The sequence below is a fragment of the Echeneis naucrates genome, chromosome 15 (assembly GCF_900963305.1).
Source record: "Echeneis naucrates chromosome 15, fEcheNa1.1, whole genome shotgun sequence".
Classification (NCBI taxonomy): domain Eukaryota; kingdom Metazoa; phylum Chordata; class Actinopteri; order Carangiformes; family Echeneidae; genus Echeneis; species Echeneis naucrates.
Window position 1 is genome coordinate 19,527,093 of NC_042525.1, and position 16,504 is coordinate 19,543,596.

Here is a 16,504-nt window from a genome sequence, read left to right on the forward strand (position 1 = left end):
TTGTTTTCCAGCAATTTAAAACAGTTTCAATATATACAAAGCATACGGTGAGGTTGCTATTTTGTTTTTTGCTATAGTTGTTGTAGTTTTTTTATTTTATATTAATATCTACTTTATTTATTTGGAACTGACCAATTAATCTAGTTTGTGTTTTCCTGTAAAACCTGGAAGCTTTTGACTGGTCAGAATTGACCATATCTATTTTATTTTTTTGTAATTGACCAAAGAATTTAGTTGTCAATTTGTTTGTTCACTCCTGCAACACTTAAGATTTTAGTTCATTATATAGTCATTTCATTTATTTGAAATACAGTTGTACAAGGTATGTAGTAGATTTCATGTTTAATCTCTGACAGAAAATAAATAATAATTAAACCAATATTAATGTGGTATCTTCACATCTCACATAGGAGTAAAAAGGAACCTTTAAAATTTACATAAATAGTTCTTTGATTTATATGGTGATATATCGACCATATGAAATATCGTGATAGGATTTTGTTCCATGTTGCCCAGCCCTATACTCTTGTCATTTATACAAACAGAAAATTGAAAAAAGGACCAAAGGCACTCTCTCTGATTGGTAGCCCTCAGCTGAGATAAATTGGGTTTAATAAAATACTTTGAGTCAATTAATAGCCTTAAGACTGGGGCCCACATTTCAAAGTTTTTTCAGCAGCGGTTCCTGATCCACTGAATCAAACACATGGAACAGATCCACAAATAAGGAAGGGCAAGCTTTTCTATTCATTGACTCAATAAGACCACTTAAAGCCACAGCTGCAATAATTGAACTGAAATTCTCAGTGCATATTATTATCAACAAATAGGGTAATGTCTTATGAAGCAATTTTATTAAGATGCACTCTAATGCACACTAATCCTTGAGCTGTTGAAAGAATCTTTTATCAACAAAAATAATCCCAGTGACAGACCTTTGTCCATGCTGCTGTGAGCCAAGTCAAGCAGTTGAGGAGATCGAGCCTCCAGGATTTGTTGGTGCAGGTTGATGTAGCGCAGCGTCCACCAGGGCAGTAGCTACAAATACAAATGGAAAGATAAAACAGGAGTGATAAATAAGAGCATATGACAACAAACTTGAAAAGAGAATATTTGCTGCTTATTGTGGGTTTTCTTGATTAAGAGAGATATATTGAGGAAGCAGTCTCAGGAAACTTATGAAGAAGCTCAATAGCAAGGCTAGCTTTCAGCCTGCATCCATGTTCTTGTGGACTTGTGAAAGCTGACTAAACTGTGCTTTGTTGCCCTCTGTAGTTCAGCCTAAAGTGCATTTCACAGCAGCCCTGGAAACAATGCTGCACAACATAGAGACTTGCTACCAGTCAGCTGTTTGCAATCCTTAAAAAAAATACACACACACGTACATATATATATCTATATATATGTATATGTGTTTCTTAACTGAAAACACAAGTACCTTATAAGGTGTACAAGTACATTTGTCTTTTGTTCGTAGGACAATTAATATTAAAATAAAATATACATACCAAGAAAACAGAAACAAACCAAAATCGGGTGGTACAGGAGCACAAAGACACAATTACCTTTCACAGTAGTCTATTCCATTGAGATAGAATGTAATAATAGTGCTGTACATTTTTTACAAAAAGAAAACCTACATCACAATGTCTTCTTCTCAACAATAATATAGTCCGGCAAAATCTTCTCGAAACTGTATTATACAAAGCAAGATCATAAGTCCACTAATCTAAAATAGGACCAAACAAAGCAGTTTGCAGTCCTTGGGCTGGGATGATCTAATGAAAATCCATGTGTCAAGCTTGTTGTCTGTAGTGCGCATAGAACTAAAAAGATCTAAATTCTTGCTGTAAGAGATGAATTCTGACAAAGTCCGATCATAATCTAAATGTGTCATAATGAGATGCTGGTGGTGACAGAAAGGTGCTCCTACCTGAAGGCTGTCCATCTTGGAGGAACACTTGGTGAGAATAACACGAGCCAGCAGGAGGAAGAGGGGGTTGGCCACCAGGCTGTACACTGACTCCCCATCCAGGAGCAAGCTGGAGTGGATGGCCTCAACCAAGGTTTGTGACTGCCAGTCAGAGTTGTGCAAATTACAGCTCAGTGACAAATAAATACAGTTTTAAAGATGTTCTGCTCTTGCATAGATCAGTGGTCAAGCTGTAGCTCATGGACGGCTGAAACAGCTCAGAGGCAATTTCAACATGTGTTTTTAATACAGTAGTCTGTCACGCTCAGCCCACACGCACTCACCTCCTGCCTCACCACCATATCAGTCACAATCTCCTGCACCTGGTCTCCCCAGCTGAAGCTCCTCTCCACTCATCAGCTAGCCAGTATTTTAAAAGCCCACATCCTCACAGAAACTGCCAGATTGCCATTGTGTCATGCACCACTCATAGCACTCTTTTCTGGACTGATCTCGTGATATTGACACTGCCTGACCACGTCTCTTTGTCTCTGCCCTGGTAAGCTGACCTGCCTTCTGTCCCTGACTACGTCTCCTCGTCTCAGACCTGCCTTCTGCCCCTGTCTATGAGTCCTGCTCTCCTGGCAGGAACTGCCTGCTACCTTCGAGACCTTTGTCACTGTCTAGAGACACTAACTGAACTCTGAACATTGAGAAAATTCTTGTGGATTGTTAATCAGTTGCTGTAAGAACTTGAATAAACCTGTTTTATATCTACACTGCAGCTGTTGCACTGTTCTTTGGTCATGCCTAAAACCGTGAGAGTCATGCATACAGCAACCCATCATGTGGGTGAGGCAACCCGTACAGTGATGTATGTTGGCACCTTCAGAACTCATTAAAGAAACAAAAAGACAAAAGTAATAACACAAGTGTCAGACTATGCCAGTCTTTAATGTGATTTTTTTTTTTTTAATAATCACAAAGGAAAAGAAAACTAAGCTATATTTCTTTCTTATGCCATTTTGTCTTGATTGCAATCCTATAAAGAGAGAGCCACAGAGAAAGGCCACCAACTGGACCTATGCAGTTGCAGAAAAGACCAAACCCAAAATGGACATGAATGAGCTGGTGAGCTACTGAGTTTCATCCTCACAGACTATCTTGGTAAATCTCTTGCACATAGCACATTGTAACGCAAGTGGCTCTCCTCCCTGCAGCTCCTGAGCAGCCAGGAAACCAGAGCACCTCACTGGCTGCTCAAAAGAGAAAAACATTTGCGTCTTAAGCTGCTAAATGCTCCACTGTCACTAGTTCATCTTCAACTGTGCAGGACAGGTTTGACACCGAAAACAGCTACCTGACCTGCAGTGCAGAACACCAAAACTATGACCTGAAAGATGCTAAAACATAGTGACTGTGAATCTGAATGTGCTCAATACATGCACAACTCCATCCCAAAGTCTTCATCTTATTGAAAGTAAAGGTGCACCATGGTAATGGTTTGACCATTAGCATGTTTTATGACCTCACTTCCGGTATGATAGATTCTTTTTATACACTGAGTCACTTTCCTCATGGTGATTACATTAATCGCACTTTTATCAGTTTCCACATTATTTGGAAAAAATTCACGTGATTCAGGCTGATAGGCAAGAATCTTTCCTTGTCTTATTTTTTGCCTTCCTCTTGCCATGCATGTGTGGATGAGCTCTCTCTGGCAGCCTCCTCATTGTGGCATCACAAATCAATGCTTGAAGAATTGCCTCAATAAAGACAGCAACAACAGCTATCTATGTTGTAGTGACAGTGTGAAATGCGCTATTACATTTGTAGCAAGGCAGCACATCGGAAGTTGAGTTAACAAGAAGTGGCATCACACACGAAATCCAGAAACCTCTTGCCATGATGTGACAGTATCAAATGATGCAACGCTATGTCTTTTGCTGATTTTAACAAAGGACTGGCCCCACGCAAACACACACCCCCATACACACAAACACACAGATATGGACAAGCATGTACGTGCCTAAACCTCAAATTTTCCATGATTTAGAACAAGAACTACAGTACAAGAACTGGATAATTTATCAAAAAAGAAAAACTGATATTTACAAAACTTCTTGAACATTAATTAAGCATATCAGCAATATAGCAGCAGCATGAAACCAGCACTGACATAGGAATATATAGAAGGGAGTGATGAGGTGATGTCCTACCTGAGAGGAGAGCAAGGCGGGGGGCAACATGTCAGAGATGCAGATGGACACTGAAGGACCAGTCCAGTTACTCTGGACAAACATGTGGAGACAACAGACAGCCAGGGCCATCAGTGCCAGCTCCCTGCAGTGAGGAACATGCCCTGGACTTAGTGCAAAGCAGATGGAAAGCAGGTGATATTGTCAGGTAGTTTGATTTGAGCAGACAATCCGTAATTTTGATTTAGTGTGTTTTCTAGCCACCATCTCACTCTTCTGGGGCCTCATTTATAAACGTTTACGCACAAAACTGGACCTAAAACTTGCGTACGTCATTTCTATGTAAAGGTTGTGATCTATAAAAAACAGACTTGACAGAAAATGTGCGCACGCCTATGGAAACTCCGACCCATGCATATGGACATCATCATCATCTTAATCCGCTTAGCCAATAGGACCACATCATCTGCAAAAAGCAGGGATGTAACCCTCAGCTCCCCGAACTGCAGCCTTCCTCCCCGATGATTACGCCTCGATATCCTGTCCATGAAAATCACAAACAGAATTGGTGACAAAGCGCAGCCCTGGCGGAGGCCAACCTCCACCTGAAACAAGTCTGACCTTGGAATAGACTTTCCCAGGGAAGCTGAGAAGTGTGATGCCCCGGTAATTGGCCCACATCCTCTGGTCCCCCTTTTTAAACAAGGGAACCACCACCCCGGTCTGCCACTCCTTTGGTACTGTTCACAACTTCGCAATATTGAAAAGGCGTGTCAACTCCGACAGCCCCTCAACACCCAGAGCCTTCAACATTCCTGGACGGATCTCATCAATTCCCCGGGGCTTTGCCACTGTGGAGTTGTTCAACTACCTCAGTGACCTCCTCCTGGGAGATCGACACTGATCCTCCATCATCTTACAGTTCTGCCTCCAGCCCAGAAGAAAATTTTCGAGGAAAAGGGGAATTGGCGACCCAGACAGTGCGGTGGTGAACTGAAGTCAGCTTGAAGAAATGAAGAGTGGGAAGAGCGATTAATTGTTTATGATTGCCCTCCACACATTTAATTTAAACCCGCATCATGCATCAGAGCCATGTCATTAGAATGAATGTGGTTGGGGAGAGAGTTCTAGACGAAGGGGGTGGTGATAGAAAAGGTTCTGTACACCCTGGTCCGGTGATTTCTTCGGAGGGGTGGGACAGGAGGTTGGCGATGGAAGAGCAAAGGCTGCTCGGGGGATTGTGGCGGTGGAGCAGGGCAGTGAGATAAGAAGGGGCCTGATTGTGGAGAGCTTTATGGGTGAGGAGGACTTTGAAGGTGATGTGATGTGGGAGAGGGAGCCAATGGAGGTTTTGAAGGACGGGGGTGATGTGGTCGCAGGGACAGATATGGGTGAGCAGGCAGGTGGCAGCAGAATTCTGAATGTACTGGAGTTTGTTGATGAGTTTGGAAGATGAGCCGTATAGGATGGTGTTGCATTAATCCAGTCTTGAAGTGATAAAAGTGCAGATGAGGGTTTCTGCACTCAAGTAAGGAGAGTGATGGATGGAGACGGGTGATGTTTCTGAGGTGGAAAAAGGCTGTCCTTGCGATGTGGTTGATGTGGTGCTCAAAGAAAGGTTATCACTGAAGATGACGCTGAGGTTGCGGATGTGTGGGTAAGGGAGCAGAGTGGAGTTGTCAATGGTGAGGTGGAAGATGCAGGCAGCGTTGACAAGGGATTTGAGGTCAATGATGATAAGTTCTGATTTGCCACATTTCAGCTAGAGGAAGTTGGCTTGCATCCATGACTTTATTTCAGTGAGGCAGTGGGTGAGGGTTTAATGAGAAGTGGTGGTGATGGATATTGATATATTGATGAACTGCTGTCTGTCAGTGACATAGGACTTTAACCAAGATAGGACAGATGTAGGTGATGCTGGTTACTTTCAGAAGGGCTGTTTCTGTGCTGTGCTGTTGGAGGAAACCTGATTGAAATGGTTTGTTGGAGGTGAGCTTGGTCTTGATTTTGGGTGGCGACAGTTCATTCCAGTATTTTTGACAGAAAGCAGAGGTTGGAGATGGGCCGGAGGTTGCTCACGGTTTCAGGGTTGAGTCTGGGACAGAACCAGAGCTGAGGGAGGAGTTGATAATTGCAGTGATGAGTGGGAGAAAGCTGGGAGACAGTCCTTTATGAAGTTGGATGAAATGGATTTGAGGTTTCTGAAGGTCATTTTCCATTTCTCTTTTGGGATGGAGATGGGAAGGTAAGAGGTCAGAGAGAAAGGAGGGGTGTGGCTTTGGGGGCGGTAGATGATGGCAGCAACGAGTGGGGTGGGACCCGACAGTTTGAATGCGAAACGTTCAAAATAAAAAAAACTGAGTGGGAATGAGGGGATGCATGTCATCAGGAGTTTGGATTTAGATATGAGGTTGGTGGTGAGTCTGCAGATCTCCTCGAGGTGGGTGAGGAGTTTAAGCTGATGATGATGATTTGGCTCTGGGTTCTCTCCAGCGGGTAGCGAACAGGCAGCGTTAGAGAACATCTTGCATGACCTGGAGAGTCATTTCCTGCTGCTTGTTGCTTGTGAAAAATGTGAAAGGGATCATTAGTAATGATAACATCATATTTTCCTGTGATACTGTGAACGCTTTGTAGGGGAAAGAGGCCTTGTCTCTGTTCATGTGTCAATATGAGAGGTGCCTAACAAGTCAAAACAATAAGTAGAAGACATCGGGTGCCAGGACAGAGAACAACTACACCATACCACACCCACCCACACCCACACACCCACACCCACACCCACACACACACACACACACAGCTGCACAATTACTATGGTTTAAGTTCAAGATAAGGGTGAAGGCTATCCACACAACACACACGCATAACTTGTCTTAGGTATAAGAAGCATGTCACATGTTTTTCGAGTTCAATTTCATCCAAGAAAATCAGTCAGATCCTCAGACCTGGATTGGGGCAACTTATAATTAAATAAGTTATAATTATAATATCTGTGTATAACTCGTAGCTAAGAGTGAATTTCAGACCTCTCGAATTTGCAACTTACAAAAGTTCAAACAGGAGAAAGAAATTTGAGGTCACAACAGGTGGTGTGGCCAGCTAGTTCTCCCACTCCCGATAAATTAGTTGGTTAAAAATAAAATTAAGTCCCATAAATCTCCTGAACAACCAAGTGGGTTTAAAAACAAATACATGTAGCTAATTTTCCCTGACAAAGACAACTAACCAGACGTGACTAATAGCGTGCGCCTGTGTGTGTGTATGAGTGAAGAAAAGTGAGTGCTTCTGCAAAAAGAAAAAAAAGGGGAAGAGAGTGAATGAAGTGTGAGAGAGAGAAGTGCTGGGTGAAAGTATTACATTGAATGCTGCTCAAATCTTGATGGGTCCAGTGAAATTTTCTGCAGAACAAAGCAAAGCTGTTTGTGCTGATACGTTTTGTCACTGAATATACTGTAGCAACTCTAAAGTTCTGAAAGTATTTTGCATGAGCAAACTCCATTTTATGAATTTTTATAATGCAAGTTGCCTTATTTTGGTGACTATAACCAGGACTACAATCAAGCTGATCTAGACCAGTTGCTTAGACAGAGGAAGCGATGGAATACTCCTCAGCCAAGACAAAAGAGTGCGTGGCGACACTGTGGAACTTTGGGAGGCTCCTAATAATAATGGGAGATATAAGTGGGTAATACTACTAGAAAAATGACCAACAATGAGTGTTTAGTATTTGCCGAATCTCCTGATACAATTTCAATGGTGATTCCAGAGAAATATTCATTTAACGATTGTCCACAACATCAACGACAACAATGTACAGAGGGAAAGTTTAAGCCACAGGAAGAAACGCACCCCTTGTTTGTTCTGTACGGATCCAGGAGAAGCCATAATTATTTGGATGAATGCCCAAACTGTTGGTTCAAAGAGCATTGTGAAGAATTTAGCATGCTTACATCACAGAGTGAGCCACAGACTGATTACAAAGTTGACTATATGCGAAAGCATGAGTGTTTTGCCAGCAGAGGTTTCCTGAATGATTCCCGAGGTATAATGGTGGAGAATACAACTAACACTAACTACAGCAGTGAATTGTTTAAAGCATTGGGGGAACAGTAGCATGGCAGAATCGACAGATGTTGGAATGGATGACAGAACGAGGAGGTGTGTGTCAAATGTTCAGAAAATATTGTTGTATTTATATCCCAAACAACACAAATGCTGACGGATCATTTACAAAGGCCATGACTAACCTACTAAAGTTAAAAGACGAATTAAGGGGGAATTCTGGTAAGGGAGGTAGCCTGTCTTGAAATATGTCCTGAAATATGACCAGCTTGTGGTGCACCCTCCATGACCTAAGTGAATATTTCCAGTCATTTAACCTTGTACTACAGTTTAATTTATCCTTATATTATATATTGTAATTCTGTTTGGGGCCAACATGCTCTACCTATCGTAATACGATTTTATTTAGTTCAAAAAAGATTTCTGAGAGTGATTAGCCTGGTTAATAAATCTACCCATCAGCTCCATTATTCAGAAGACACAAACTTTTATCTCTCTAAGACATCAACAAATACCAGATTTGTTTATTTATGTATACATTTGTTCACTTAACTCACGACTTTGCCAAATGTTTTTCAAAATGTTTTTATTTCTTCGTCTGATATTCACTCATACTCCACTAGACAGTGTAAAGACATTCATCACCCTCTTTGTCAAGCTTCCCTCACCCAATATTCACTGACTTACAGAGGACCACCTCTTTGGAGCAATCTGGCATCATCTCTTAAAGCATCCTCTTCACTGGCAATCTTCAAAGACCAAATGAATGTCTTTATTAGGTATTTAATTAATGAACTTTAGTGTGGAATTATCTTTTTTTTTCCTCTGTTTGGCATATCTTTGTTTTTGATTTTATTTATTTTTTTGTAATTAGTACAGTGCTAATATGTAATTTTATGATTTTGTGAAATGTGTTGTTGTGCTACCTGTTTTGTTTTGTCTTAATTTTATTTTTCTCTTTCTTTCCTTCTTTTCTTCTCCAGTTTTTTTTTTTTTTTTTTATTGCATGATTTTATAAATGCTTTGATAGAGGAGGTTCTTTGAGGAGCCTTTTGTGGCTCTAAACTCTCAGGCACATTTCTATTTCTATTATGCTAATTTGAACACAGTTTTTAACATTTGTGTAAATAAACTAAACATTATCATTTGTTTTTTTAAAGGTAATTTAACATTTTTTATATTCAAATGCAATTTTACATTAAATGTGAGGTATTTATTTTGAGATTGCTGTCCATGATAACAAAGACATACAAAATTACAGAAAACCATCCATTTCTCTGATTCACTCCAATACAATTTCTTAAAAAAAAAAAAACCCTCTAGAAACACTAAAAATACACTTATTGTAGTGATCACTATCTAGTCAGTTTTCTGGTAGGAGCAGGGGTCACGTTAACCAGATATTTTCCGTCATTGACTGTTTTTTAAAAACTGTAACAGAAAAATCTGAAGGCCATCTGTCTTTTTGAGATTGCAATGGACCCTTTTCACACTTCCACATTCCATTAACTAACATTTCAGTTATTTGATTTAATAAAATAAGCCTATAAAATAATTTTTTTTAAATCGTATAATTATATTCTGATTGTTTTTTTTTTTCAATGATAACTAGCTGTGTCATAAGTGTGATAATGCATCATGAGCCGGTGATTACTGGAAATATATCTCCAGAGATCATCTGTCGGGAGTTACTTTATCAGTAATAACTGCCGAAACATTATCCCTTACATGCAACACTGACATCAAAAACACTAAAAAAACTAATTTGAAAGGAACAATCTTTGGATCTTATGACATGATCTTAAACCTCTCTCTTCCTAATCGAACTGTAACATCACTACTTCGCCATAAACAACATTAGTGCTGAACAAATAATATTAACGTTAGACAGACATGCATAAAATAAAGACTTTACAACAGAACTCACCAAAACGTAACATTACAGATACAATAAAGAACAACGTTAATGCAGACTGGTTCAGTATCAAGCCAGGAAGCCCTAGCTTCATAGTCATGGGCATAGTTTTTGTAGAATAGCTCGTATCCTTTATCAAGCTTTTGTTTCACTGTGAAAAAAAACTGGTCCACCAGACCACTATCCCCTTCTTTGCATGTCTGTCTAACATTAATATTATTTGTTCAGAGTCTAAAAAAAAATAATCTAAATATTGATTTACTATATACAATTTTTATTTCTTTTATAGGCTTTTTTTTATTAAATCAAAATCAAAATTAAATAATTCTATTTAAAGCCAGATGGTAAAACATAACTTTTCAGGCATTTCACAATTCCCAGAAACTGTTGATAATCCTCGGGCTGAAAATGCTGTTCACAGACGAACAGGCTGGCTCATTTTCTGCTAATCGTCGGCCCTTTGTTTTATTTTATAGCCCACACCCATTGTTTTCTGAGATCCAAATCATTAAGAAACTGGTGAAAAGCTGGTTCTGGTTGTTTTTTTCTTCAGGTTGCTACAAAATGGCACACTACAACTGCTGTGACTCTGTGAAGTTGTGTTTGTTGCCGGTGAATTCATGCCTGCCATCATGTTTTCGAATTGTTTGTCCCTACTATGACAACTTCCGGTTAGTGGAATGCAGAAGTGTGAAAAGGGTCCATTCATACCCCTGACCACTTGGTGGCGAGTGAGCATATTAATTGGCTCTTGTCTCTCTTACTGCATGACTTTGTTGGCTTCACTCAGAAAAATGTCACAGCAGTTGAGTGTCCGAAGTTTCTTTAAAAGGCCAAATAACAATGGTGTTGATAAAAGTGGCCAGCTTGTTTAGACTGAATATTAATTTAAAATGAATTCAAATTAAATGCTTAAAATAATTAAATTTAATAATAATTAAAATTAAAAACTTAATTAAAATGAACTTAACTTAATTAAATAATTAAAGTGATGGGTAAAAAAAAGATTACGACTGGAATTTTATGACCCTGTCAGTCTAAATGACAGACAACAAAAAAGTCTAGCGGAACTTCTGGGTAGGAGTTACCATTTTGCCATGAAAAGCACTAGATTGAGGGCTCAGCTGAGCCAAAAATTGGCTCGCTATGGGCTCTCTGCCCCTGCTCTCAGGGCAACACACAAGAACTCAATTTGGAGATTTTATTTATTTAACTTAGCTTCATTTCCTGTTTAATAGCATCCTTATAAAAAGAATATAACAGAAATTAAAATGGTTTATTCATGTGGCATATATTGTAATTGAGATATGCAATGCAATTACGAATACAAGCAATATAATAGGGATGATTGTAGGCACATTTCCCTTAACTGTGGTTACAATGATACATAAACTACTCTACTTTTGGATTTTTTGAAATAATTACTTATAGAGAAGAACACATTAATGGAATTTAATATAATTTGAAGAGAGCCGACTGGTTTTTGTAATGTAAAACTTTGGCATATGTGAGACATTTGCCTCTAATGATGATTTTGTACACTTGCTCAACTTGTGAGGCAAGTTGCCTTTTGGGATGAAACATGTTAAAGAATTGCAATCATAGCCAACGCAGCTTGGATCATGCTTGAGCTCTGTTTTAAGAAGAGATGATCATGATGGCTGATCTCCCGCACTTTGTTTCCATCATCTTAAGTACTGCATCTGACCTTCAATTTGAAGGATGAATGTAAAAGTGGATAATGACTTTCGCTGTTTAAGTTACAGCAGTACAGTTTGTTAGTTCGGAATCCAATGGCTGATACAACCAATCAAAACATTGAATGAATGAGGGCATGTCAACAGAATTACGAATGTGATTAGACAACCTATGTCCAGTTGTATTACCTGTTCTGGGTATCACTGGCACCTCCGGTCAGGTAAAGTAGAACCCGTCTCTCCATGTAGGCCTCAATATTCTCCCCCTCACTGCAGCTGCCATCTCCAGTGAGCAAGTCTAACACCAGGGGACTCAGCAGAACCCCCTCAAAGTCCCCATCCATTAGGGACTCAAAAAGGGAGCCTGCCTCTGGAACATGAAACAGTAGATTTAGCTCATTCTATGGCACTTACCCATTTATTTAATGTAACCATGATTACAATTTCATTAAACAGAAAGGGTTCAAGTGAATAAGTGAATTTTGTGAATCATGTCAAGTAAATTAGTGAGGCTGACTGTATTTAAACAAAAGATCACTGCACACTGTGTAGTAGGCTAAGGGAGCCTGGGCCCCGGATCCAACTCTGGGCCCTGGTGACTGTCCCATTCATATTGTAGGTCCACATGCATTTATGGCTACACTTGCCAGCTTGTGGTGGTTGACATAAAGGAATTGAGTACCATCAAAAATGGTCTCAATCTATGTGCCCTGACATGGACTTGGTTCCTCCATCAGGACACCTTTCCCTTTCTGGACTTCCATCTCTCCAAGGATCTACACAGAAACTCTCTGGACTCTCATAATCATGAGAGAGGTGGCGGGTAAAGCACGGTATCCTTCACCCCACTATATCCTACCAACACCACCTGCTTCCCCTCCCCTGTTCATCCTACAGCATCATGTCTGTCCTTTGTTTCCCTCTAGATTCACTGTGGTTAAGCACTGCCTCACCTGCCTCAGAAAGGTAATTTCACTTAAAAGAATTGTGGTGTTAAACTATGAGGACAAATGCAAACATTTTTTTTTTAAAGTGGATTTCAATAGATAAATCGGAGTGTAAACTCACTGTAATCTTGGTGCTGTGGTTTCAGCACATGTTGCCCGCATGCTCTTTTGAATATATGCAGATGACCCTGTCATTTATGCATAGTACCCACTGCCTTTTCCAGTGTTGTCGCAAACTACTACTTCCTGTAGAGCTATAATGGCTGTGTCCAAAAATCACTCACTCCCCTGGTTATAGTCTGTCATTTTGTAGCGCTGTCAAAATGTATAGCGAGAGTCATTTTACCCTATAAAGTTAACTTAGATCCCACAATGCATCATAATAAGTGCGGTTACTAACCAAGCAATATAGACCATCATGTATTTCACTCATAGTGATAGACAGAGATAAATTCTGAAGAAAATCAGCCAAGTAGTATCTTTCCAGCCTTCTTAAATGACCTGATACAACCTACAAGAATTTTTTCTTTGTGAAATTTGTAATTTCAATGCATGTTTATGACTATCAGTATATTTATGCATGTGCAACTTGAAAAATAAGTGCACCTTTCTCACAGAAAGGAATACAGATTGCTTGATGGCTACATTTTCTCTTTGTGCCCAGCAAAAGTTGTGTTGCAGAATTGTGTGTAATGTGTGGTTGTTTGTTCATTAGTGTAACTGTTGCAACAAAATAATTTCCTGTGGAATGATCGGTAGAGTATCTATCTATTTCTTTGGTAAAGGTTATTCATGCATATATTCATTTCTGTAAATGAGCTTCCAGAATAATATAATCAACTTCACTACTTGTGAATTCATATTTGTGAATCATATTTGTGCCATCTAAGTAAGAATAGATAACTAGTATTTTACATTTTTTAACTTGATGAATATAGACACTGCTCCTAAGCGTCAATAAAAATTAAAAAAATATTATCGAGCTGGTGGGCATGTTATGTAGTAGCTGTGTGCCTGATCTGCATGCAATCACTTGCAACACTTGCAATCCTAATCCTTACATGAAACCACAGTTCTTACCCTCTGGGACACACTCTCAAGTCAACAATGGTCTTTTAACTGTATACTTGGTCTGAATAAGTGATTGCAGTGGAAACTGTGTTGTAAGGAAGGTTTGGAGAATTTCACCTCACCCCTGATCTAATAGAACTGAACATCTGCCATAATAGCATGGAGAAAGGGGAAGGTGAAGATGAGGGGCGGCTGTGGTTTTATGAGGGAGAAAATCAAAGCCTGAGCTATGTTCACATGTCTAAGGGCAGATACCCTTCAATCCAGATAGAAGATGATGATGCAACTGTGGGTATCTAAGACAGAAGTATGTGGTTACTGTCTAGTTATTCTTCCTCCACCTGAGTAGGGAGGGTTTTTCACAGAGCATGAAGGAATAGATGGAATCAGCATCATTAGGTTGGCTTTACCGCTTGGTTTTATTGTCCTGTGATCATTTGCATTTTATTTTAGTGGCTTTTCTTCTGTAGAAAAAGAATATAGCCACATTTTGAGCCTGAAAATTGTAACCAAGTGTTTTCAACTTAAAATTACTTGTTACTTTTGAATAGATAAAAGTGATCCCAGTTTATTACAGTAAATTCTCAATGGAGTCACTCAGCACATAACACAGTAATGTCACATTATGTCATTCTCACTTCTCTGCTGCCCTCATTTTCTCATTTAACAGAAAAACCCCACAACTCACCCTTAATTTAAGCTGAGACATGGCACTATTGTCCAACACTCATTGTTTCATTAAAGTTCTAATCCCTGAGGGTCAGAACCTTTTTGTTTTTGTTCCAGTTTTCTATTTTTATTGAATTATTTTATCACTTTCCTCTGTCATATCATCTCAAAAGTGCTGTGACCTGGAATGAGCTAGGAGCAAGACATGATGTCAGTGAGCTACCACATTGGTTATAATCAGGGCCCAAAAATTTAATTGGAGAGAAACTGTCCAATTTACTTAAAGTCCAGCTGCATGTGTGCCAAAAAAAAGCCGCTGTGTCCATTTTAGCCTGTCATGGTGGATCTTCTACCATTCAGATTTTTGTAAAATAAGTAATATTATTAATTATATAAATATTCTATTATTGTATAATTGTATATTTATAAATATTTTCAGTATATTCAAGCATTAGCCATTCAGCTTATCTGGTCATCTGCAGATAGATACAGTACAGGCCAAACGTTTGGACTCACTTTCCTATTCATTTGAATGAGAAGGTGTGTCCAAACTTTTGGCCTGCACTGAAGATAAACAGTACTGAACTTTATTGAACGTGTTCAGATAATGCAAATATATAAAACACATTGACAACATTTTAAAAATCCAAAAACAGTAGGTAAAATCTGTGGAATACACACATTGATACATCAGGTATAGTAACTTTGAATGTTAGCATTGCTTAACCGCTGGAGTATGAAAAAAAGGACTACTTTGTCTAGGTTTGGCTTTGTAATTTTAGTTCGATATTTTGTATCGTGACTTTTTGTTTCTGCAACAAGAAAGAACTTAGGTCCAACCTTGTCACACGGCTGTGGTGTCGTTTCCTTGGCAACACACACAAATGAATTGCAGGGGTGGAGCTTTAGAGGAAGCACGGAAGTTGATTTGACATGTCAACATGAATACTACACCTGTAATAGCAGGTGAGAGTGAGATAGTCAGAGTACCAGTCAGTATAGCGGCCATGTATCATCCACCAGGCTGTGGTTTAGTCTTCGATTCCAGGGTGGAACTGAGAGATACGAACGGCTGAGCACGACGATCGGAAGACTTTGGTCTAAAGGCTACCTTTTTTGTCAGGTCGTACACAAACCAACATGACGGCATGAATCCACGTAGCTCTGTGATTAAATCAAAGCTACAGTCGCTGCCTCAGCTTTAGAGACGAAAATGCGGAGGGTTCTAGCTAATGTTTAGTAAGCTCTGTTGTTGCAAAACTTGATATTTCCTGAACTAACATAACATCATGTATGGTGTTGATACAACATTGCAAAGGCCGCACATGGCATTCCAAATATCCATCAAGTATAAGTCTGTGATATGCATAATGTCACCCGCACACACACCTAGTTAATAGCGCCAAGTGAATGGGGTTGGCCAGGACTGACACACAAGGGCGGACGGAAAAGAAGAGCACGTATCATTGTAAACCGCACAGTTAGCAGTTACTTACATCATGTGAACTGTAAAAGGAGCGGGACCGGGACCGGGGCCACAGCTTTGGCAGGTAGAGCTGCACCGGTGCTGTTACTCAGTTCCATCATCGGGGAACGGCCTCAAAATCAAGTGGCGTATCAATGTCACTCTGTCCAGACAGAGAGCACCACCTGTCCGGGTAGCGACGTCTACATCATCATGAGGTGACAAAACCTCCTCCCGACAGCGTTAGTAAAACACACACTCACAGACTCGGCGTCTCACCTGTAGTGCGGAAGACACAATGCTTCCATCGCGTTGCCTCACTGAGTGTCAAAAAGCCTCGGAGAAGGGGGATTTCTACGTCCAACGGCATCACTCAACACCTCTGGATCCTGCTGAAGTGAAGAACGAGCTACCGGCGTCGGTAAGAACAGTCCCAAATCACGGCAAATGATTCGCCGCTTCACCAAGGCACCGAGTCACTGTTTTTCAAACACACACAAAATGTTTATTTCCACCCATGTGGTTTATGTGGCATCAGTGAGCAGCCATGACAGGTGCGCATTGC

General features: G+C 39.9%; 1 protein-coding gene across 2 annotated transcripts in view; it reads right to left on the reverse strand.

Moving 5' to 3' along the window:
• ttc27 (tetratricopeptide repeat domain 27) overlaps positions 1 to 16,504 on the reverse strand; it is a 51,389-nt gene extending 34,885 nt beyond the window's left edge. The window contains exons 1-5 of one of the 2 annotated variants that reach the window (XM_029520954.1): positions 15,971 to 16,125; positions 11,977 to 12,157; positions 4,132 to 4,255; positions 1,934 to 2,074; positions 936 to 1,038 (exon numbers count right to left, since the gene is read on the reverse strand). In XM_029520954.1, the coding sequence (XP_029376814.1) occupies positions 936 to 1,038; positions 1,934 to 2,074; positions 4,132 to 4,255; positions 11,977 to 12,131 (523 nt within the window). In that variant the 5' untranslated portion in view covers positions 12,132 to 12,157; positions 15,971 to 16,125. Of the gene's footprint in view, positions 1 to 935; positions 1,039 to 1,933; positions 2,075 to 4,131; positions 4,256 to 11,976; positions 12,158 to 15,970; positions 16,126 to 16,218 lie in introns of those variants that run through there. The other variant, XM_029520953.1, reaches the window with a different exon arrangement.